At 41.8% G+C, this 25,795-nt stretch overlaps 1 protein-coding gene and 1 long non-coding RNA gene across 7 annotated transcripts in view; one reads left to right on the plus strand and one right to left on the minus strand.

Annotated features, from left to right (window-relative positions):
• Nucleotides 1-139: 139 nt before the first annotated feature.
• On the plus strand, nt 140-24,475 carry LOC133499997 (uncharacterized). The gene is made up of 5 exons (XR_009794812.1): nt 140-403; nt 1,071-1,154; nt 3,321-3,441; nt 22,330-22,440; nt 23,356-24,475. It is a non-coding gene; the product is annotated as an uncharacterized LOC133499997 (long non-coding RNA).
• Nucleotides 4,717-25,795, minus strand: part of nelfb (negative elongation factor complex member B) — an 87,964-nt gene continuing 66,885 nt past the window's right edge. For 2 of the 6 annotated variants that reach the window (XM_061818507.1, XM_061818509.1), the window contains 3 exons: nt 18,528-18,669; nt 18,262-18,370; nt 4,717-6,681 (listed from right to left, as the gene is read on the minus strand). In XM_061818507.1, the coding sequence (XP_061674491.1) occupies nt 6,523-6,681; nt 18,262-18,370; nt 18,528-18,669 (410 nt within the window). In that variant the 3' untranslated portion in view covers nt 4,717-6,522. Of the gene's footprint in view, nt 6,682-15,493; nt 15,626-18,261; nt 18,371-18,527; nt 18,670-25,795 lie in introns of all 6 variants that reach the window. The other 4 variants (XR_009794809.1, XR_009794810.1, XR_009794811.1 and 1 more) reach the window with 4 other exon arrangements.

Consider the following 25,795-nt stretch of genomic DNA (forward strand, 5'->3'; position numbering starts at 1 on the left):
AGATTCAAAATTTAGAAGTCAAATTGGACTATCAGGAATTGAAACTGGACACATCAACAACCCTTTTGTAACTAGTCGTAGTTACATTTTGAATATTTGGAATTTTTATTTAAAAAATATGTAACATAACTGTGACTAGCCGGAACAACAGATCATATATGTTTGTATTTGCAATGTTATTTCCGCTGACGTCATTTTTCTGGTTCACGTGCAAGGGTTTTCTCAGATATCCACTGCTAAATTACAAATTATGTGCAAGAGGATATCTATAACTTCAGTTTTAGATATCTCCCACATCATTTTGACTCATCATCATTCCACTAGGTGATATCTATAACATTTTTCCAATTTAGCAGAGACATCTGAAAAGGAACACGTCATCTTCAGTTCAAGGGAATTTAAGGTATCTTGTTGTCATTTGTCCTGGGACAAATGTCTTTGCGGCGCTGCAATGACAATTGTGGATATAGGAACTGGGTTGTTGCCAATATCACAGTGGTTTGTGACATGAATCACAGGTATCTCCAACAACTACAGTACATTTCCATTTTAACTGTAAGATGTTGAAAGGGCTTGCCATAGTTGTTCAAGTGTACACAGTATATACGCAAATATTGTGTTACTGGTCATATGTCAGCTTCTCCAATTGCCAAAAGGTAATTGTTTACTTATGGAATTTGGAATTGCAAAATGAAGTATAATTTGTGAAATGAAGCAATATTACGGCCAAAATTTTGATAAATGATTTGCTTGTTAAGAGAAGCATGTGACTTTTTAGCAGCTCCTCACTAAATATAGTTTATTTGCCTGACAATCTTTCCCTACTGCATATTATTGGAGTAGGCAGCAACTTGTTAGAGTGTTGGCCTCACAGTTCTCAGGACCGGGGTTCAAATCTTGGCCCCACGTACGTGGAGTCTACATGTTCTCCCTGTGCCTGCGTGGTTTTATCTCCAGGCACTACGGTTTCCACCCACATCCCAAAAACATACATTAATTTGGAACTCTAAATTGCCCGAAGGTGTGATTGTGTGTGTGACGATTGCTTGTCGCTATGTTTCCTGCGATAGGCTGGCAACCATTTCAGGGTGTACCCTGTTTCCTGTCCGATGATAGCTGGGATAGGCTCCAGCACTCCTGCGACTCTTTTGAGGGTAAGTGGCTCAGAAAAATGGATGGATGATTTTCTCAAGTTTTATATATTTTTTTAAATATAAGTAAGGTAAAATAACACCATTATGTAAAACACCAGGAAAACTAAGCAACCTAGAATGCAAATATTTTACTTAAATTCTAGTGAATCCTAAAAGGGAAATCCACTGGTTTGAATTAACAATGAATCCAATAGGTCACGTAAAATGTACTCTATTTTGACAATGTTGTGTTAAATCCTCTCTCATGTACTAGTGTTTTGAGATTTTTATTGACACTTTTCAAATTTTCAGGAGTGCTGCCATTTTCGGTGTCACATGACCTACGTGCGCGGATGTGACGTGTTATGTGCCACAACAAACAAAGCTTGATTACATGGGACACAATTTATGCCCAACGCTGATTTCTCAGATTTATCCTCATCTGATGAAGAAATAGCAGTATCGATTGGGAAGATGAAGCAATACTTCCATACACAGCCGTGAGGGGCAAAGCCGTGAGCGGCTCGGCCACCCGGTTGATCGAGAAGACGGAGGAATACTTCCATACACAGCCACAGCTGCTCGGGAAGTGTCGCACTGGTCACGACTGTGTATGGAAGTATTCCTCAGTGTTGCTGATCAACCGAGTGGCCAAGCTGTGAGCTCGCTCCCCGAGCCCTAGAGCTTGCACGGCTCGGGGAGTTGAGCTCACAGCTCCCTCAAGCCCCGGAGCGGTGCCGCTCATGGCTGTGTATGGAAGTATTCCTCCATCTTCCCGATCAACCGAGCCGCTCACGCCTGTGTATGGAAGTACTGCTCTGCCTTCCCGATCAACCGAGCCGCTCATGGCTGTGCCACTCACAACTGTGTATGGAAGTATTCCTCCGTCTTCCCGATCAACTGAGCGGTGGAGACGCTCACGGCTGTGTATGGAAGTATTCCTCCGTCTTCCCGATCAACCAAGCGGCCGAGTGGTGGAGACACTCACGGCTGTATATGGAAGTATTCCTCCGTCTTCCCAATCAACCGATACTGCTATTTCTTCATCAGATGAGGATAAATCCGAGAAATCAGCGCTGGGCATAAATTGTGTCCCATGTAATCGATCCTTTGTTGCAGCAAGGTACATGTCACATCCGCGCACGTAGTTTATGTGACTCGCGAAAATGGCAGCGGCCCTGAAAATTCGTTATTGCCGATAAAAATCTTCACAAAAAAGTATTAAATGAGAGTGGCTCGTAACATCACATTGTCAAAATAAAGTACATAATTGAGAGGAGTGTTAATTAGTGATGCTTCCCATAACCGTTGAATACCCGAATGTATTGTGCAACCATGGTTATATAAGTTGTTTTTCACTAACTTGTTTTTTGGTCAAGACCTTTTGACCGTTTCACTATCTTGTTCGCATACCAAAGAAGAACATTGTTGTGGGATGTCTTGACAGTTATGGCTGCGTAAGATGTTTTTCGGAGCCTGAAGGACAGTCTTAAGTGTCAATAGTAAATCAGGAAACGAACGTTGCGGCGCCAGGGCGGACGGGTAGGCCACCCGCCCTTCCTCTCGCACGCAACTGAAAAGTATAACAGAGAGATGCAGAGTACAAAACAGGTAGAGTCTGCTGCGGGTTGCGTACGGACGCCCAGCTGGTTGACAAGCGGAGCTCTGCCTGGGTGTTTTGCTCTCCACCTTCTCGGCATAGGTAAGGGGCTCATATGATGATTTCATGCAATGTCAACTGTATTTTGAGAACTTGCATTTGGTCGAAATAAATATGCCAGTTATTGAGGCTAAATAGCATTTGGGAACGTTGGTCTTTTGTTGAGTGTCGTCTTTGTCTCCTGAGCGCCGACCAGCACCGATCCTTTCAATAAAACAATAATACATGACCTTTTGGATACATTGTTAATACAAGCCAGTGGGTTTCCCCTTTAAAGTATTAGTGGTGTTTCAACCTTCAACATATGACAGCCTGATTACAAAATGGATTTATTTCTTCTTTTAACCTCAAAGGTTTGTCAAGATTTTTGCCAGTGTTAAAAATAAGGGTAAAATGCTAAGTGGCTAAGGGCATCACCTCACAGTATCGAGGCTGGGTGTCCGAATCCAGGTTTCAACTTGCCCGTTATGTTTGTTAGTTCTTTCATTGCTTAACTGGGTTTTCTCCAAGTATTCCTGTTTCCTCAGGCAAGTGACCATCAATCAAGACTCAAACATATCCTTTTTGTGAATGTGTCACTGTTCCAGGATACACCCTGACTAATGCCTATAGTCAGCTGAGATAATCTCCAGCACACCTGCAACCCAAGTGAGGAATTGTATAGAATATGGATTGATATTACAAACAAAAATAAAATGGGATTGGCTCTACCACCCCCCAACCCTGAACAGGATAAGTGTTGTTGAGAATGGATGGATGGAAAGTATTCCGACCCTTTGTTAATTTAAGCTAAAAATTGAGCTTGCACTCTAACTTTCTAGACCTGGCCGGCTATCTCAAGAGAGAAATTTGGACAAAAGGGTCTTAGTCAGGGAAGTAACTGAGAACCCGATGATCACTCAGTCAGCACTCTATTTCTCTGTGGAAAAGGGAGAATCTTCTAGAGAGTCAATCAGCACTCCACCATTCAGGCTTGAACAGAATGGCCAGACAGAAGCCGATTGACCAGGAGGGTAATGGCAGTAATGTATGGCGATATCCTGGGTAAAAACCAGGAAGAACAACCCTGAGTACACAGCCTAGAGCTCAAAAGAATGGCTGCGGGATCAAGACAACACCTAATGCTTCAATCTGAAAAGTCTGAGCAGATCTGAAAATTTTACATCGGTTCTGCAAAGAGTAACATGTGAAACTCCCCATATATGTGTGCCAAGCTTATGGTATTCAAAAAGACCTGAGGCTGTACTTGCTCCCAAAGGTGATTTCTTAGTTTTATATTCTTCCATTCATCCATTTTCCATCCCACTTATCCTCACTCGTGCCGCATGCGTGTTGGAGCCTATACCAGTTGATTTCAGGCGAGAGGCGGTGTACACGATCAACTGATCACCAGCCAATTGCAAGGCATATATAAACAAACATTCACACTCACACCTACTGGCAATTTATAGTCTTCAATTATGTACAATGGATGTTTTGGGGATATGGGGGGAAAAAAACGCAGTACCCGGAGAAAAAGCAGTCACTATGAGAACATGTAAACTCTACAGCCAAACCAGATTTGAACCGAGGACTCAGACCTGCAAGGCAAACGTGCTCACCAGTCGACTACAGTACTGCTTCTATTATTATCGTTCAAAAATTTCAGAAAACTTCATGATGCCCCATTGAACAGAACTTTAAAAGAGAAAAAAAAGTCTGTTTTAATTTAGGCTTGAACAAAATGTAGAAAAAGCACTGTGAACATTTCTGGATGCAGTGGATATGCACAATAATTTGGAACACAATATACAGTGAAGAAAAAAAGTATTTGAATACGCTGGTATATTGCAAGTTACTTAGAAATCATGGAGGTGTCTGAAATTTTCATTGTAGGTGCATGTCCACTGTGAGAGAGATAATCTAAAAAGAAGAATCCAGAAATCACAATGGATGATTTTTTTAATGATTTATTTGTGTGATACAGCTGCAAATAAGTATTTGAACATGTGAGAAAACCAATGTTAATATTTGGTACAGTAGCCTTTGTTTGCAGTTACAAAAGTCAAATGTTTCCTGTAATTGTTCACCAGGTTTGCACACACTGCACATTTTGGCCCACTCCTACACACAAATCTCTAGATCAGACATGTGTGATACAGCTGCAAATAAGTATTTGAACACCTGTCTTTCAGCTAGAATTCTGACCCTGTTAGTCTGCGTTCAAAAGTCCACCGCCACTCCATGTATTATCCTGAATCTGATGCAAATGTGTGGGGTCGTTAGCTGCATGAAGACACCTGTCCACACCATCAGTAAGACTCATGGCCAAGACCAAAGAGCTGTCCAAAGACACCAGATTCAAAATTGTACAACTACACACGGCTGGAAATGGCTATGGGTAAATTGTCAAGCAGCTTGGTGAAAAAAGGTCCACTGGTGGAGCAATCATTAGAAAATGGAAGAAGCTAAACATGACGGTCAATCTCAATCGGAGTGAAGCCCCATGGAAGAAATCACCTCGTTGGGTCTCAATGATCCTGAGAAAGGTGAGGAATCAGCCCAGGACTACATGACAAAACTTGGTCAATGACCTGAAAAGAGCTGGGTCCACCGTTTCCAAGGTGAATGTTGGTAATACACTTAGATGTCATGGTTTGAAATTGACCTGAAAAGAGCTGGGTCCACCGTTTCCAAGGTGAATGTTGGTAATACACTTAGATGTCATGGTTTGAAATCATGCATGGCATGGAAGGTTCTTCTGCTTGAACCGGCACATGTCAAGGCCTGTCTTAAGGTTGCCAATGACCATTTGGATGATACAGAAGAGTCATGGCAGAAGAATTTGTGGTCAGATCAGACCAAAATGCAACATTTTGGTCATAATTCCACATTTCATTTTTCTGCACATGGGATAGGAGGACTGCACTGTATTAAGGAGAGGATGACCGCAGCCATGTATTGTGAGATTTTGGGGAACAACCTCTTTCCCTCAGTCAGAGCATTGAAGATGGGTCGTGGCTGGGTCTTTCAACATGACAATGACCCTAAGCACACAGCCAGGAAAACCAAGGAATGGCTCCATAAGAAGCATATCAAGATTCTGGTGTGGCCTAGCCAGTCTCCAGACCTAAACCCAAAATAAAATCTTTGGAGGGAACTGAAACTCCGTGTTTCTCAGCAACAGCCCAGAAACCTGTCTGATCTGAAGATCTGTGTGGAGGAGTGGGCCAAAATCCCTCCTGCAGTGTGTACAAACCTGGTGAACAACTACAGGAAACGTTTGACCTCTTTAATTGCAAACAAAGGCGACTGTACCAAATATTAACATTGGTTTTCTCAGGTGTTCAAATACTTATTTTCTTCACTGTAGTTTTTCTAATGCTTTGCATTAAGGTAATTCTTCAAGAGACATGATCATTTACCCCATTGTCCAGACTCTGGGAATGTGATCCCATCATGAACATACACTCGCATAAAATTTTCTTTGTTTTCTTGCAATGGTGACTATTGAAACGCACAAATACAAAATTTATTTTGGATGAAAAAATGCTCCGGTTTCTCCCTTACATACAAAAATAGCTTGCAAAGCACAAAGTCAAAAGCTGGAAAAGTTTTTTCCAGAGGCATTCACAGAAAAAAAAAAAAAAAATCGTACAAACGAACATTTAAAACACCCAGTCTTCTGACTCAATATATACCTATATTTACATTCAGCCTCAATTCAAATGCATCCATGTGTCTTCTATCTCAGAGAGGTGTAGTAGAGGTGGAGGGAGTGGTGGAAACATTCACAGGATGGAGGCTGAGATCAAGGGATGGAGTGTCCTCTGGCAGTGGAGGACTCTTCTTCTGGGCCTCTATCTTCTCAATGAGTTGGTTGTGTAGCTCTTTCACGGGATCACTGCTCTACATAACATACCAAGTGTTAGTCAATGCAATGGGCGCTCATTTTTTGTTTGCATTCAGAGATATATAACAAAACTTTCCTAAATAACACAGCTGAAGAACAAGCACATTTCAGTCAAACTTAGCGGAGTTGAAAAAAAATGAGTGGGGCAGATGTTTGCTAATCAGGTTCTTTTAACAGTTAATCTTAGTCATTACTGCAATGTATTTGTTTAAAGGAGAAATCAACTGGTTTGCATCAACAATGTATTCAATAGGTCATGTAATATGTAGTCTATTTTGACAATGTGATGTTAAATCCTCTCTCATTTAATAGTATCTTCAGAAGATTTTTATCAAGTTTTCAGGGGCGCAGCGATTTTTGAGTCATATAGCCTACATGAGCGAATGTGACGTTTACTTTACCAAGCCCAGCGCTGATTTGTCGGATTTATCCTCATCTAATGAAGAAATAGCAGTATCGGTTGATCTGGAATACGGAGGAATACTTCCATACACAGCTTTCAGTGACACAGCCGTGAGCTCCCTCGCCGGGGAACGAGCTCACAACTCCCCCGAGCCCCGTAGCTGTGCCGCTCACGGCTGTGTAGAGATGTAATTCCTGTCTTCCCCATTAACCGAGCGTCTGAGCCGTGAGCTTGCTCCCTCACACAGCTCCTCCGAGCCCCGGATCTGTGCAGATCACGGCTGTGTATGGACACTAGAGGATGACATTTTTTGGGAATTCCCGTAGGTAATCCCACGGGATGGGAGTCATTTTTTTAATTAATCCCGTGATCGGGAAGGGACGGGAGAAAAAGCAACGGGAGCGGGAACGACATGAATACATGATCATTTTCAGCCGTGTTAAACAACCAGATGAAAAGATGCGTCCATTTTTGTAGTCATCTTTCAGTGAGAGCCAACACTCTTTTGACCGCGCTAGCAACACAAAAGAACTACAACAGTGGTTTGACTTCCTGTCACCTCGGGAAGTGAAAAGCGACTCGGAGCGGCTACCGACGACACACAACAAAACACTTTGTTTACACCGACCGAATGTCAAAATAAAAAATGCAACATTTTTTCAACATGTTCCGCTTTATTCAAACAGGAGTGGGAGTAATTTTGAGTGGGAGTGGGATGGGAGTCATTCAACGGGAGTGGGACAGGACAGGATAGATTTTTTTACTCCGACCCGGGACAAGATTTTTTTTCTCTGGGAGTGCGACGGGACAGGAGTGAAAATCCGGTCCCGTGTCATGCTCTAATGGACACCCGTGAGCGGCGCCGCTCAAGGCTGTGTATCGAAATATTCCTCCGTCTTGCTGATCAACCGAGCGGCCGAGCCACTCTCGGCTGTGTATGGAAGTATTCCTCCATCTTCCTGATCAACTGAGCGGCCGAGCCACTCACGGCTGTGTATGGAAGTATTCCTCCGTCTTCCCGATCAACCGATATTGCTATTTCCTCATCAGATGAGGATAAATCTGAGAAATCAGCGCTGGACATAAATGGTGTCTCATGTAATCGAGCTTTTGTTGCAGCACGGTACATGTCACATCCACACACGTAGGTCATGTGACTCGCGAAAATGGCAGCGCCCCTGAAAATTCGTAAATGTCAATAAAAATCTTCTCAAAACACCATAAAATGAGAGAGGATTTAACATCACATTGTCAAAATATAGTACATAATACATGACCTATTGGATACATTGTTAATGCAAACCAATGGATTTCTCCTTTTAAACACATACATGTTAATGCAAACTAGTGGATTTCCCCTTTAATGAAACATTTTAGTCCATTGACAGTAGATATTGATAACATGAGTGACCAAGTTTTCAAGTAACTGCGTACCTTTTACACCTTTTACAGTACTTTTGTAGAAATTTTGTCTCACCATTATGGAATTAATATTCATATTAAAAATAAAACATTATACAAGCTGGTAAGTAAACAAATCATCCTACAATGTCACTAAAAAGAAAAGAAACTAAGGATTCCCATGCCTTTATGAGTGCTCCTGTGTTTATGGCTTGAATTTTTGGACTCGGGGAAAGAAGTCATTGTTCGTAGGCTGTGTGCAATTTGTACTATACATTTTAAAAACATTAATTTTAAATTCGCAAACAGACATTTTTTAAATTCTTAAAGTCTTGTTTTGATATTCTCTGTATAGCATGATGTTTGCTGAAGCAATGGTATTTTGGAGGTACAGTATAGAAATGTAAACCCCGTGCTACTCACCAGTGCAGCAGAGTAGCTGCACTCTACGGAACGTGGAGGCGAAGACGCCGTAGGGGGACATAAGGCAAAATCCAAGTGAACACAGACACAGATTGGCACTTCCGTCAACTCATCTCAAGAATCTGCGCTCTCTTCTCAACAAAATGGACTTACTTCATCATGTGATAAAGACCTGAAAAGACTTTGGATGTTCTGCCACAGAGACTTGGCTTTGCTAATGTAACACTGACAGAGCTATAGTTGCGACCTGGCTTCCATATTCAACTGATCGCATCACAGGGCAGGCAGGGAAAACTAAAGGCGATGGGATATGCTTCTATATCAATGACAAATGGTACGCAGACGTCACATAGCTCAGCATACACTGCAACCAGCTTTTGGAGCCACTGTTCTGCAAGCCATTTTACTCCCTGTGTGAGGTTGTCTCTTTCATCCTTTTCGGTGTCTATAGTACACTACCCATCAATATCCTAGAAGATTTTAACAAAGCTAAACTTAACCACAAACTCCCTAAATAAAAGCAGTATGTCAAATGTCTGATGAGGGAAAATAACGCTTTCAATCACTCCTATATCACAGTAAATAATGCATATCGTGCCATTCCCCACGCTGCCCTAGGCTCTTGATCATTGCTTAATCTATTTAACATCTACATACAGGCAAGTACTTAAGTGCGCAAACCCTTTGATAAAATCACTGAAAAAGTGGACCAATTAAGCAAAATTATAACTTCAAAGCTGTTTCAACTGCACAGACTTGAGTGTCTTTGAAAATTCAGTGAGAAGCCCACATGAATACATGGATATTGTTACAAAGTACGTCAGGTTCTGTGAGGAGGTGTATGTACCAACAAAAACTTCGCACATTCAATAACATCAAGCTGTGGTTTTCAGCTAGACTTGGGCAACTCTGCCAGGCTAAAGAGGTCAGAATTTGTTGCGGGGATAGGGCCCTGTACAATCGCATGACAAACCAGAGGACTATAGACCAGGGGTGCTCAATGCGTCGATTGCGATCGACCACCGCGAGAAAAAAAAAAAAGAGACATCAGTCGTATTTTTCTGACCTTTAGCTCACTGCGCATGTGCAAATAACGACACCACAGGAAAACACGCTCGTCAGTGAGTTCCCCCCTATTTTAAGCCCTCGCTTAACAAATCTTATCAAACATGACCATGGATGCTGGAGTAAAGAAGACAAACGTATCACTTTCATAGGGAATGACTTTGCGTTTGCCTCATCTGCCAGTGTAGTGAGATATGGAGCGGCATTTTCAAATTGTTTATGGAAAATACGACACTGACATTCTGCCAAAAAGCAAGCTGAGAATGAGAAAAGTGAACGAAGTAAAATCCCAGTTGGCCGTACAGCAGTCACTTTTCACACAATATAGTTCAACAGCGAAAGCCACCACCGAAGCATCGTTTCCGGGTTCGTCACATCATCTTGAATAACAAGAGGTCCTTCCAAGATGAAGAGGTGGTAAGAGGCATAGCTGACTCGTTGTTCCGATCTTTTAAAAATAAGGCGGAAAAATTATCTTCAATAAAATTTTTGCAGCTTTAAAGGAGTCCAGTTACATGGCGCTGGGAAGCCATGGCTGATGTGTGGAAGGACATCGGAGCTTGTGTTTCTCACTGCAGTTGGACGAATCCACTGACGTGAGGGACACAGCCCAGGTGTGCATTTTCATTCGTACGGTGTTTAGTGATCATCGTGAACTCAGATAAATACAAAAAATGTTTCTGGTTCACCATATTGTACAATATTGGTTCATGCGGTTATGCAAGGCACACAAACATATATTTACACAAAGAATCCTCAATATCCTTTAAAATACTTCAACTTCAACATCTCGTTATAGTGACCGTTCATGAAAGGGATGTGAGGCGGGTCTTCAAACAAAATATCAACCAAGTGGGGGGCCCAGATGTTGTGTCCCCATCCTACCTCAAATTGTGCGCACACCAACTTGATCCAGTCTTTACAAAGATCTTCAACAGGTCTCTAGAACTGTACGAAGTAACAACCTGCTTCAAACCCTCCACCATTATCCCAGTTAAAAAAAAAAAAAACTGCAATCTCGCCTCTAAATGACAACAGGCCTGTTGCTTTGACATCTGTGGTTATCAAGTCCCATAAACAGCTCGTGCTGGACCATTTCAAGAGTGTTCAGCATTACCTACTGGAGTTTACCTACAGAGCTTACAGGTCTGCAGTCGTTCCTGTGAACATGAATCTGGAGTTCATCCTTGGCCATCTTGACAACAAGGGAACCTATGCGAGAATTCTGTTCGTGGATTTCAGCTCTGCGTTCAACACCATCATCGCCAAACTCCTCTCCTCCAAGCTTCTCCAACTCAGTGTCATGTTTGCTATCCTTCAGTAGATCCACAATTTCCTGATGGGCAGGACAGGATCCATAATTCCCTGATGGGCAGGACACAGCAGGTGAGGGTGCGGGACACCACCTCATCCACATGCACTATCAGCACCAGAGCTGAAACAGTAGTTTCTCCTTCACATACAAAAATAGCTTGCAATAATGGCAAAGCACAAATGCAAAAGCTGGAAAAGTCTTTCCAGAGACATTCACAGAAAAAAATAAATTCTGATGGACCTGTGTGAGGTCGTTAGCTGCATAAAGACACCTGTCCACTCCATACAATCAGCAAGAGTCAATCTTGTAACATGGCCAAGACCAAAGAGCTGTCCAAAGAACAAAATTGTACAATTCCACACGGCTGGAAAGGGCTCCGGAGAAATTGCCAAGCAGCTTGGTGAAAAAAGTCCACTTTTGGAGCAATCATGAGAAAACGGAAGAAGCTAAACATGACAGTCAATCTTAATCGGAGTGGAGCCCCATGCAAGATATCAGATCGTGGGGTCTCAATGATTCTTAGAAAGGTGAGGAATCAGCCCAGGACTACACGACAGGACTTGGTCAATGACATTAAAATAGCTGGGACCACCGTTTCCAAGGTGACTGTTGGTTACACTAAGGCGTCATGGTTTCATCCATGCCACAGAAGGTTCTCCTGCTTCAACAAGCACATGTCAAGGCCCGTCTTAAATTTGCCAATGACTATTTGGATGATACAGAGGAGTCATGGGAGAAAGTTTTGTGGTGAGATGACGCCAAAATTGAACTTTTTTTTATTAAGGAGAGGATGACCGCGGCCATGTATGGTGAAATTTTGGGGAACAACCTCTCAGTCAGAGCAATGAAGATGGGTCGAGCTGAAACTTTGAGTTTCTCAGCAAAAGCCCAGAAACCTATCTGATCTAGAGAAGATCTGTCTGGAGGTGTGGGCCAAAATCCCTCCTGCAGTGTGTGCAAACATGGTGAACAACTACAGGAAACATTTGACCTCTGTAATTGCAAATAGAGGATACTGTACCAAATATTAACATTGGTTTTCTCAGGTGTTCAAATACTTATTTGCAGCTGTATCACACAAATAAATCTTGAAAAAAAATCATACATTGTGATTTCTGGATTTTTCTTTTTAGATTATCTCCCTCACAGAAGACATGCACCTATGATGAAAATTTCCAACGCCTCGATGAATTCGAAGTGGGAGAACTTGCAATATAGCAGGGTGTTCAAATAGTCATTTTCTTCACTGTATGATGGTGAACAGTTCTTGCCGACAAAGGAATATCTTTTATTCGTTTGATGATCTTGTCTTTATGCGAAGTTGTCAAAATATTTATTGGGAACATCAAACATTAATGTTTTGACATACCCCAATCTGTATATTTAGACACATAGCAAGACCCTCTCTTTCTACAAAGGCTGTCCATTCTTGTTGAAAATGTCGGTACTCATCTTTTTTTATGAGCAACCTTTGTCAATAGCGTTTCCATAAGTAGTAGACCCGATCTGCGTTCAACCCTTCTGCACCTGTGCAAATCAACTGCCACATCAAACTACGGCAACCCAACTAAGACAGTCTCCGCATCATGTATGTTGCCTGCACGACAGAAATCACATGCATGTCGTTATGAGGGCTCTGCGAGCCGTATGCAACCATCAAAAGAGCCAGATATGGCTCGCGAGCCATAGACTCCCAACCCCTGCTTTAATTCCTTTTTCTTTGCTATATGAGGATAACTTGGAAAAAAACTCAATCCTACCACCTTCTGTTTTCACCGATAGTGAAGAAAATAAGTATTTGAACACCCTGCTATATTGCAAGTTCTCCCACTTAGAAATCATGGAGGGGTTGGAAATTTTCATCTTAGGTGCATGTCCAATGTGAGAGAGATAATCTAAAAGAAAATCCAGAAATCACAAAGTATGATTTTTTTTAATGATTTATTTGTTTGATACTGCTGCAAATAGGTATTTGAACACCTAAGAAAAACAATGTTAATATTTGGTACTGTAGCCTTTGTTTGCAATTACAGAGGTCAAACATTTCCTATAGTTGTTCACCAGGTTTGCGCACACTGCAGGAGGGATTTTGGCCCATTCCTCCACACAATTCTTCTCTAGATCAGATAGGTTTCTGGGCTGTCGCTGAGAAACACGGAGTTTCAGCTCCCTCCAAAGACTTTCTATTGGTTTTAGGTCTGGAGACTGGCTAGGCCATGCCAGAACCTTGATATGGTTCTTACGGAGCCACTCCTTGGTTTTCCTGGCTGTGTGCTTCAGGTCATTGTCATGTTGAAAGACCCAGCCACGACCCATCTTCAATGCTCTCACTGAGGGAAAGAGGTTGTTCCCCAAAACCTCACAATACATGGCCCCGGTCATTCTCTTCTTAATACAGTGCAGTCGTCCAGCCCCATGTGCAGAAAACCACCCCCAAAGCATGATGCTACCACCCCTATGCTTCACAGTAGGGATGGTGTTCTTGAGATGGAACTCATCATTTGTCTTTCTCCAAACACGGTTAGCGGATACACAATACATGGCCATGGTCATCCTCACCTTTATACAGTGCAGTCATCCTGTCCCATGTGCAGTAAAACACGCCCAAAGAATGATGATGCTACCACGCCATGTTAGACCAAGCATCCAGAATCCATTCACAAATTATTGCGTAACTCGCCCGACGCTGCCTCCCAGTTTTAGTCAAGCTCTGTTTGCCATCTGTCATCCACTGCTCCCATGCTGCTCTCAACATCACTTTGAACGCGACATTTAAACCAATGTCCAATGGTTGAAGTTCCTTTGTTTCGTTTCGTCGAAGTTCGTTTTCCTGCTTTGCCCATTTGCAAACCATGGATTTACTGATCTTGGATTCTTTTGCGGCTTCTCAATTTCAATTGTACCTCTGTGGAACTCAGAGCTTGCAATTGACCCCTCCGTAGAAATTGCGCAATCCGTGTCACTGACCAATCAGAGGCCAGAGATTAGCATAAACCACGCCCCTTTTTGACCCGCAGTTTTCTCAGATAACGCTAGTTGCTGGAGTTCAATTCGTACCCTTTCCAAAACCGAAGACCCAGTACGAAAAATGTCTTTGATGGATCAAACTTTGTGGAAGACCGCATGATCAACTGAATCCATCAACCGGAACAGATATGTTTGCACGAAGTTAAGTCCTATATTTGATTTTCAATACATGTCTCATATAAATGAATTAGCAGTTCTTCGCTTGCATAATATAGCTACGTGTGAATGATTGACACACTTGATCTGTGTTGAGCAATATTTTGCGATGATCTGACTGCACAAACGTGTCCCTTTGTTCGCGGCTGCGCTAAACCGGACTGTGTTAGTACGAAGGTATGCCCTATATTTGATTTTCAATACATGTCTCATATAAATGAATTAGCAGTTCTTCGCTTGCATAATATAGCTACGTGTGAATGATTGTCACACTTGATCTGTGTTGAGCGATATTTTGCGATGATCTGACTGCACAAACGTGTCTCTGTTCGGCGGTGAGCTAAGCTAAACCGGACTAGCAGTCCTAAAAGCCTTTGACGTGCACCGAGACACCAAGACTGAAGGAAGGACGTTTGAGGACACTAAAGTAGTGATTGTCGTACTCGGTCGGGACTTACGTAGGTTCGGCACTAATTCAAGAATAATTATTGAGGGGGCTATACCGATACATATACAGATTCTCCACACAAGTGTGATATGTAACACGAAAATAGGAAACTGTCAATGACGAATTCGTCTTTGGGTTATAATATATTATATTATGTGGCTTCTCGGTCTTCCTTTGACTCTGGATAAGATCTCACGCTAATATCAATGGTTTCTCCGTCGATATGCATGTAAATACCATTGAAATACCGCTCGCTGGAATAGTGGAAGCCCTGCTGTCTGCTTTTCAACGATATTTCACTGTTAGCTAAGAATGCGAGTGAGAAATCAGCCGGTAAATCGGACAGTTTCGCTCTATTCTTTTCTTGCTGCGCCGATATTTTTGCTAATTGTTTGTCTGACGTCAGCGCACGTGGCGTGACGTCACTTCAGGAGGCGTGGTTAAGTGCCCTGTAAAGAGGGGTCAATTGAAACTGTGCTTCGTAAGCATGACTCTTTGTTGGTGACATTTTCCGAGGTCATTAGCCCAAACGGTGTTGTTTTCCACAAAGCTAATACCGGCACAATATACCTGCTGGGAGGCGTGCCTTTTGCGTGCTCTTCCACGCCTATGGTTCCCGCATGCTGTCCTCAGTCAGGTCCGCCTATCCTCTGCATAAGCAGCGTGTCGGCAGAGAATCCTCCCAGTCAGTCAGGCGGAGCGCTCAAAGTCAAACAACATTTACAGATTTTGGAACTCGGAGCACATACAAGGCACCTCATATTAGATGGTGCCCCATCCGTTTTGAAAAAAAATTTCAGACTTTGAAGTGGACCTTATCGTCGTGAAAATATTGTACTCCAAAATTTATCTGGCTTGCTTTAAAAGCCAATGCCCTGTTTGGCATCTCTCTTCAGTGGATTACACCAGGAACTCAATATTTCACGTGCAAACTTAAGTCAAGGATTCTTTCTTTGAAATTTTTTTAACCTGTCCTGTTAGCTGCATGGTCTTGTAAAATGGAGGATCTGTGTGCCTTTGTGCTGGAATAATTTTGCTGTGCAACAAGGGAGTTCGAAATACTCCCACAGCTTCTTTTAGAAGTTTTTAATTATCCTGATGCTAATTAAAAATGCAGAAGACAGGAACAGGTTTGAGGTGACAGAGAAACAGAGGATGAGGGGTAAAAACCACAGACAATAATGAAACAGATTTCAGGTTGGGTTTTTTTTGCACATTACACACAAAGGCTTTAAATCATCAAACCAATTTCAATATCACTCAGACAACCAAAGGAAATATAAAATGCAGTTTTCAAATGACAACTCAATTTATTAAGGCACAAAAAAAAGTTATTCCCCCCACAGCCAGCCACAACCATGTTAAATCACAAAGTCACTTTGATGAACCACAAATTTGGGAAAGGTGAGTTCAATTTCACAAGCCAAACCCAAACCTGATTACCACTAGTCTTGGTGAATCAGGAAATAATTAAATAGAATCTGTCAGAGAACGTGAAGTAGGCTACAAGACCTCAAGAACCAAGGCATGTTGCCACGATCCAAAGAAATTCAAGAAGAAATGAGAAAAAAAAGTGATTGAAATCCATCCATCTGGAAAAGGTTACAAAGCAGATTCCAAAGCTTTGGGGCTCCAGATAACTACAGTTAGAGCCAGTATCCACAAATGGAGAAAATTGGGAAACCTTCCCAGGAGTGGATGACCAACTAAAATTACTCCAAGAGTGCGAAAACTCATCCATAAGGTCCCAAAAGAACTTCTAACAACATCTTAAGCGCTGCAGGCCGTGTTGGCCTCAATTAAAGTCAACGTTCATGACTCTACCATGAGAAAGACAATGGCCAAAATGGCATCCATGGGAGAGTTCCCTGGTGCCACCGTCTCTAACCCGTACATCATGGCCGGCCTCACCACTGTTTTCTAAACTTTGCCCTTCATCCTAGCAGAGACTCTTCTGTCACATAACACACCAGACACCTTCCGCCAACTATTCCACCCCGCTTGGACCCATTTCTTCACTACCTTACCACACTCTCCATTGCTCTGTAATGTTGTCCCCAAGTATTTGAAGTCGTCCACCCTCGCTGTCTCTTCTCCCTGGAGTTTCACTTTTCCTCTTCCGCCTCTCACATTCATGAACGTATATTCTGTTTTACTTCGGCTAATTTTCATTCCTCCCCTTTCCAGTGCGTGCCTCCATCTTTCTAATTGTTCTTCCGCCTCCTCCCTGCTTTCACTGCAGATCACAATATCATCTGCGAATATCATAGTCCAAGGGGATTCCAGTTTCATCTGTCAGCCTATCCATTACTACCACAAACAGGAAGGGACTCAGCGTGGATCACTGATGCAGTCCCACCTCCACCTTAAATTCTTCGGACACACCTACGGCATATCTCAACGCTGTTCTGCTGCCCTTATACATGTCCTGTACTATTCCAACATGTTTCTCCGCCACACCAGACTTGTGCATGCAGTACCACAGTTCCTCTCTTGGTACTCTGTCATAGGCTTTCTCTAGGTCTACAAAGACACAATGTAGCTCATTCTGACCTTTTCTGTACTTTTCCACTAGCATCCTCAAGGCAAATAATACATCTAGCAAGTCCACAACTGAATGGTTTAAAAAAAAAAAAAAAGGTTTTGGATTGGCCAAGTCAAAGTCCGGATTTAATTCCAATTGAGGTACTGTGGTGTTACCTTGAAATTAAATATGGCAGAGTTGAAACAATTCTGCAGAAGAAGAGTGGGACAAAATTCTCCAGAGCGATGTGTTTTGTGCTTTAATAAATTGAATTGTCATTTGAAAATTGCAGTTTGTATTTCCTTGTGTTGTCTTGAGTGAGGATTTGAAATTTTGTGTGATGTGCAAATTATTATTATTCATTAGAGAGACAGCCAAAGTTGGATGTTTTGCTGACAAGGTTTGAGAGAGCAGACTTCGATGGTTTGGACATGTTCAGAGGCGAGAGAGAGTATATTGGTGGTAGGGTGCTGAGGATGGAGCTGCCAGGCAAAAGGGCGAGAGGAAGACCAAAGAGAAGGTTTATGGATGTGGTGAGGGAAGACATGAGGGCAGTTGGGGTTAGAGAGGAAGATGCAGGAGATAGGCTAAGATGGCAAAAGATGACACGCTGTGGCGACCCCTAACGGGACAAGCCGAAAGGAAAAGAAGAAGAACAGGAGTGTGTGATGTGCAAAAAACAGAAATTAGGAAGGGGGCAAAAATTTCCTCACGGGACTTTATATATTTGACCGCAAGCAACATTCCAACAGTTATTTTGTACATTTTGCGAGACTACACCTCCCAAGAAATTAACTGATAATACAGGCCCAACCTGTTTCGGAGGTTCCAGAGTTTTCATCAAAGTTTCCATAAACGAAGGTAACACCTTGGAGTGGAGATGGAGCAGCATACGGAGTGTGTGTCTATGGACATTCTCTTTACTGTAAAATGCAAGCATAAAACACAATGGAAAGTCAAGGCTCGAGAAATGTCTGTTCACTTCAGTGTTCATTTCAAATTTATTTTGGCTACTAATTCATAGGGAATTGGTCTGCTCAATACAGAACAATATGTCATCAAGAAACCTGGAAACCTAACCTGGAAAATGTAGTCAGAAGGAAGCCATCAAAAACAACTGAACAAAATTCTTCTCCTCCAAACTCATCAGAGAGCAGTGTGAGGTGTCCGGTTAGCAAGTGTAGGAAAATGTCACCAAAAGCCATGTCGTTGTAGGTCTCCACTGAAGGGAAAGAAGACAGAAATATTATTATATTAATATCTGATTTCAATTTCAAGACACTCAGTACAGTTGATATACTGTAGTCTACAAATTCCTGTTCAAATACCAAATGTTGGTGGCAAACAAACAAGAACCACCATTAAAGTGAAATGACCAATTTCATCCAAACAAACAGTGCACTCTTGTGGCTCAGTTTTCCAAATATGTGTCCATACAGGGGTGGCGAACCCGCGTCTGTCGGGCCACATGTGGCCCTCTGAAAGTTTTCATGTGGCTCTTATGAAAACATGAAAGCATATTGAAGATTAGGTTTTTTAATGTGCGTTTCTAGAGTTCATTATGGTATTTGCGTGCACATTTTGCTTGAGTTGATTACTGTATTTTCGCAAAACTGGCGTGCAAATTGAATGAAAATAATCCTAAATTTCCCAGAAGGATCACAATTTTTCGAGAAAAAAAATGTCCCACTTACTCCAAAAAAAGCAGGGAAGATAGACGTTTAAACAAAAATATGTGGATGAACACAGGAGCTAATCAGTAAAAAATGTGGCTCTTGATCTCTGACTGGTTGGCCACCCCTGGTACACTGCAATTAAATGGGAGCCATTGTATATCAAAAAATCTTTGAAGAGAGGAAAATCTGTCAAACACCGGCTAACAAAGGACATGAACAAGATGCATGAAAGGCTGCATGGAGTTTGAAAAAAAGAAAAAAAAAAGAAAGAAAACAACAACACCTGAAGGACTCCAAGATGGTGACAATAACATTCTCTGGTCTGATGAGACCAAGATAGAACCTTTTGGCCTGAGCAGTATGTGTGGCGAAAACCAAGCACTGTTCATCACCTGTCCAATACAGTTCGAACAGTGCAGCATGCGAGTGGCAGCATGATGTTGTGGGCGTGTTTATCAGCTGACCCTGCAGGACGACTAGTTGCAATCAAAGGAATGATGAATGGGTTGAAGTGTAGTGACTTCCTGAATGAAAACCTTCTCCAGAGTGCTCAGGACCTTCGACTGGGGTGAAGGTTCACCATCCAACATGACTACCCTCAGCTATTTTGTACTGCTTACAGTGAAGAAAATAAGTAGTTGAACACCCTGCTATATTGCAAGTTCTCCCTCTTAGAAATCATGGAGGGGTCTGAAATTTTCATCGTAGGTGCAAGTCCAATGTGAGAGAGATAATCTAAAAAGAAAAATCCAGAAATCACAATGTTTGATTTTTTTAACGATTTATCTGTGTGATACAGCTTCAAATATGTATTTGAACACCTGAGAAAACAAATGTCCGTATTTGGTAGAGTAGCCGTTGTTTGTAATTACAGAGGTCAAACGTTTCCTGTAGTTATTCACCAAGTTTGCACAAGCTGCAGGAGGGATTTTGGCCCATTCCTCCACACAGATCTTCTCTAGATGAAACAGGTTTCTGAAACACTGAGTTTCAGCTCCCTCCTCCAAAGATTTTCTCTTGGGTTTAGGTCTGGAGAATGGCTAGGCCATGCCAAAATTGTGATATGCTTCTTCCGGAGCCAGTCCTTGCTTTTCCTGGCTGTGAGCTTTGGGTCATTGTGATGTTGAAAAACCCAGCCACGACTCATCTTTAATGCTCTGACTGAGGGAAAGAGGTTTTTCCCCAAAACGTCACAATACATGGCCCCGGTCATCCTCTCCTTAATACAGTGCAGTCGTCCGGCCCCATGTGCAGAAAAACACGAACGCAAAGCATGATGCTACCACCCCCATGCTTCACAATAGGGATGGTGTTCTTGGGATGGAACTCATCATTTGTCTTCCTCCAAACACGGTTCGTGGAATTATGACCAAAAAGGTCAATTTTGGTCTCATCTGACCACAAATCATTCTCCCAAGACTCCTCTGTATCATCCAAATGGCTATTGGCAAACTTTAGACGCGCCTTGACATGTGGTGGTTTAAGTAAGGGAACCTTCCGTGCCATGCATGATTTCAAACCATGATGCCTCAGTATATTACCAACAGTCACCTTGGAAACAGTGGTCCCAGCTCTTTTCAGGTCATTGACCAAGTTTTGCCGTGTAGTCCTGGGCTGATTCCTCACCTTTCGAAGGATAATTGAGACCCCACGAGGTGATATCTTGCATGGGGCTCCACTCCGATTGAGATTGACGTTCATATTTAGCTTCTTCCCTTTCTTTCTTTTGGACAGCTCTTTGGTCTTAGCCAAGTTACAAGTTTGAGTCTTACTGATTTTATGGGGTGGACTGATGTCTTTATGCAACTAACAACCTCACACAGGTGCATCTGATTCAGGATAATACATGCAGTGGAGCTGAACTTTTAAAGGTGGACTAACAGGTGTTTGGGGGTCAGAATTCTAGCAGATAGACAGGTCTTCAAATACTTATTTGCAGCTGTATCACATAAATCATTTAAAAAAAAAAAAATCATACTTTGTGATTTCTGGATTTTTTTTTATAGATTATCTCTCTAACAGTGGGCATGCACCTACGATGAAAATTTCAGACCCCTCCATGATTTCTAAGTGGGAGAACTTGCAATATAGCAGGGTGTTCAAATACTTATTTTCTTCACTGTATCTGAGGTCGGGTCGCAGGTGAAGTGGCTTTAGCGAGATGCCCAGATTTGCTTCTACCCAGCCTCTTCATCAAGCTCTTCCAAGGTAACCCAGAGGAATTGCCAGCCCAGCAGAGAGACGTAGTATCTCCAGCGTATCCTGGGTGGTCTCCAGGGTCCTCTCCTGGTGAGATGTGCCTGGAACAATGCACCAGGGAAGCATCCAAATCAGACAACCCAAACCACACAGTTAAAATAACTGAGGAGAGCCTTCAGAACATAGTCGTGACAACCAGCCAACCAGAGCCCAGACTTAAACCAAATTGAGCATCTCTGGGTAGACCTGAAAATGTCTGTCCATCACTGTTTACCATCAAACCTGACAGAACTAGAGAGGACCTGCCAGGAGGAATGGCAGAGGATCCCCAAATCCAAACTTGTTGGATCATTCCCAAAAAGACATCCCAAAAGCGTGCTTGTACTAAAGACCGACCAAATGGTATGAATACTTACAGCTGTGTGATATTACAGCTTTTCTTTTTTTAAAAATCTGCCAAAATTTCAAAAAATCTTTCAATACGGGGTGCTGTGTGTACAACAATGACGAAAAAAAAAAACCTTAAATTCTTTTCCTTTTGGCTTGTTCTGTTAGGGTTCGCCACAGCGTGCCATCTTTTTCCATCGAAGCCTATCTCCTGCATCTTCCTCTCTAATACCCACTGTCCTCACAACATCCATAAACCTTTGGTCTTCCTCTTGTTCATTTGCCTGACTCCATCCTCAGCACCCTTCTACCAATATACTCGCTCTCTCGCCTCTGAACATGTCCAAACGATCTGAGTCTGCTCTCTCTAACCTTGTCTCCAAAATATCCAAGTTTGGCTGTCCCTCTAATGAGCTAATTTTTTTATCCAATATAACCTGTTCACTCCAAGCGAGAACCTTCATAATTATTTAAGGTATATAACGTATTTATTTAGATAAGGTAGGTACTGTAGATCCATCATTTTGAACATTATTAAATTGTTTTTTTTTTAATTAATCTTTTATTAGGGTTGAGCCATTCTTTCTTAAAACTATCTATTTGGTCATTGTCATTTACAGCCATTAAGGTGAATTGTAATAGTTTCTGTGGCATCACCAGTAAAGTAAACGAAACAACATGGACGGTGGAAGAACAGTACTTCAATAATACAGTCTCTGCTGTAGACAAAGGTATGTTTTTTTTCACCCAACTATTTTTCATTTTTACGTTTATGTTGACATTATTTTGGGGTATTACAGTACACACCTTCTTCTTCTTCTCCTTTTGGCTTGTCCTGTTAGGGGTTGCCACAGCATCATCTTTTTCCCTCTAATCCTATCTCCTGCATCTTCGTCTCTAACCCAACTGCCCTCATGTCTTCCCTCACAACATCCATCAACCTTTGGTCTTCCTCTTGTTCTTTTGCCTGACTCCATCCTCAGCACCCTTCTACCAATATACTCGCTCTCTCGCCTCTGAACAAGTCCAAACGATCTGAGTCTGCTCTCTCTAACCTTGTCTCCAAAATATCCAACTTTGGCTGTCCCTCTAATGAGCTAATTTTTTTTATCCAATCCAACCTGTTCACTCCAAGCGAGAACCTCAGCATCTTCATTTCTGCTCCCTGTTGTTTCTTCAGTGCCACCGTCTCTACTCCATTCATCATGGCCGGCCTCACAACTGTTTTATAAACTTTGCCCTTCATCCTAGCGGAGACTCGTCTGTCACATAGAACACCAGATACCTTCGCCAACTGTTCCACCCAGCTTGGACCAGTTTCTTCACTTCCTTACCACACTCTCCATTGCTCTGTATTGTCTTGAAAAAAAAACCAACTTAAATGATACTCACAAAAAGCTGAAAGTTAAGTGAAAATGTATTGGGTCTGAAGTCTCAAACATAACACAGGATGTTTAGCCACCGAGGAGGGCTAGGACCCTGAGGAGCATGCTGTGATAGCGCGAGAATCACATGAACTTCCTAAGACACAAACATGCTGCCGCTTTTATGCAGATTGAAAAAAAAAGTTCATACAAAAAAGAATCTTCTTACAAGTTTTTTTCAACGGCAGATGATCGTTTCATAATTTTTTCATCTTTTGCCAGGTTTGCTAGCAACAGTAACTTCTAGAATGCCAGACATCATCTCTGTAGCGAAGACAAACACCAACAAGACAATCGGAAATGGAGGACCCCAGTGTTTCAATGGAGGTCCTGATGAAGAGAAAAAAAAACAGATTCCTCCACTCCAACTGAAGATTTACTTGATTCAGAGATACAGACAATTGTCCTCCTCTCAATCGATAAAAAATTGTCGAGCTCACTTGAAATGCTTTGCCAATAATTCAGGAAACTCAGGAAGTTTGGAATTTACAGAACAGCAAGTGAGGGAGATAAAATTAGATAACATAGCACTTCAGTCAAAAAAGATGTCAGGTTCTGCGCTATTGAAAACTATCATATTGGAATATAAACTTTTGAAAGAAACTAAACTGTATATTCAATCAACAAGTATGCATGACAACCTCAACTTCTCCCGCATCCCAAAAAATGCTTCAGAAGACCCCGAAATTGAGGTTAAAAAAAAAAAAAAAAGTTTATGACGTCTGCACTTAAGATACAGCAAGAAACAGTTGACAAAATTACTTTTCACCAAGTCCATCGATAAGGAGGCCCTCATTCAGGAAATCGACCTAGTTACATCGTAGGGTTAAAGTTTGAACATTTATCAGAAAGTGTTTGTAATATTCAAAGGTCAGGATCGTAAAGGACTTCGTTTGGAATGGTCAGTTCCCCAAGGAAATCAACGGGAGGCGTAAAACATAATACCCACTGATGAAAAATTACAAGACAAAGGGAAACGACCATGGTTGGTAGTTGACAGGCTATATGCCGACAGTCAACTATTTCAATACCAATGTCACTCACTGGCTATTCTAGATAAGTACTTGCTTTGATTTGTTGCTGTTACAAATTGTCAGAAGTGTATTCTGTTTCATTCTTCTACTTCAATTTAGATAAAAAAAAAAAAGCAATCACACATGCCACCAGCATAAACATTCACTCCTATCTTTGTTTTCCTGCTCTGCTTGGTTGCACTTGCACAAAAGACAAGTTGCCCAAAACATTCCTTGTGCAACACAATTCGCCATCACCTGTCATCATATTATCCTTTAGTTCCCTTTTGTTTCCTATGTTCAGTGTTTGTTTGTTATTCTCTTGTGTACCCTGGCATGAAAGGACTTTTAGAGAGCATATTTAGCAACTTTTCTCAATAAAATCTGGCAAAACAAAATATTTCTTGAAAGCTCTCATAAAAGCAAAAACAAAAAAACGCATAGTTCTAAATCAATTCAAAATTATGATGGACACACCGATTTTATGTCACACTTGTTAATGGCATTCAATCATGGGGCAAAGACAATTATGATGATGGATTATTTTGGTGAATTTAAAACTTTTCTTTTAAAAGTTTCTTTTGGCTTGTCCCTTAGGGGTCTCCACAGCGTGACATCTCAGATGAACGCTCATATTTGTTTGGCACAGTTTTTACGCCGGATGCCCTTCCTGACGCAACCCATCTTGGGGAGTCCCAAATTTAAAACAGATTTATTCCAATTGCAAGAAACGGACCCTACTACATCAGAAAAAAACGCCTCAGTGATTCTAATTATACTTGCTTTTTTCCCCTATTTTATAACAGCAGAGAAAGACGAGTCTCAATACGAGTCCAGAAGTCCTACAAGTCTTGCAAGACACTGGAACTAGGACCAGAGTAGGCAGGATCCATTCGGACCCTCTACATCCCGGCCACCCACCAGGTCTGCACAAACGATCTGTGCAAATCAAAACTCGTGGGCATTCAAACTGTTTTTTCCCTCTTCCAATTAAGTAATTCAATTCTTGATCAGCAAAGATACTATTTTCTGCCTTGCGCTGTTGTTGGGACACACCCTCACACCCTGCTGGTTTAATCAGTATTAGTATTAGAAATATATACTGCAGACTATCGAACAATTTGTCACTTTAAACTGCTCCCTTTGCACAATTCTCATTGTAGTGGTCTATTACGGTGAACCGCGAACGGGTAAGAGCACTCTGTATAATATAATCATGATGTCGGACATTGACGGACTCTACCTGCTCTAAATGCTAGAAGACGGCATCACTGTACAATTGTGACTCTTATCAGGAATAGTTTCCTATTAATTGAATGTCTATTGTTCTTCGTGCTTGTTAGTTAGGGTGGCACCGACTGCCAGAGACAAATTTCTTGTGTGTGTGTTACATACTTAGCCATTAAATCTGATTCTGATAAAAGATTACTTTATACAATAAATAGTGCAGTAGTGGATCCAGAAGGCCTATACAGTATATAATTATACGAGCCATAGTATTCAACATGCTTCATACATTTGTAAGTGATGCATTAATTGCACTGAGGATGCCGGTGGAAAAGTACAAAGAGAAGGTCAGAAGGAGCTACATTGTCTTTGTGGGTCGAGAGCAGTGGTTTTTAATATTGTTGGAGCTACCGAACCCCACC

The sequence above is a fragment of the Syngnathoides biaculeatus genome, chromosome 4 (genome assembly GCF_019802595.1).
Source record: "Syngnathoides biaculeatus isolate LvHL_M chromosome 4, ASM1980259v1, whole genome shotgun sequence".
NCBI classification, from domain to species: domain Eukaryota; kingdom Metazoa; phylum Chordata; class Actinopteri; order Syngnathiformes; family Syngnathidae; genus Syngnathoides; species Syngnathoides biaculeatus.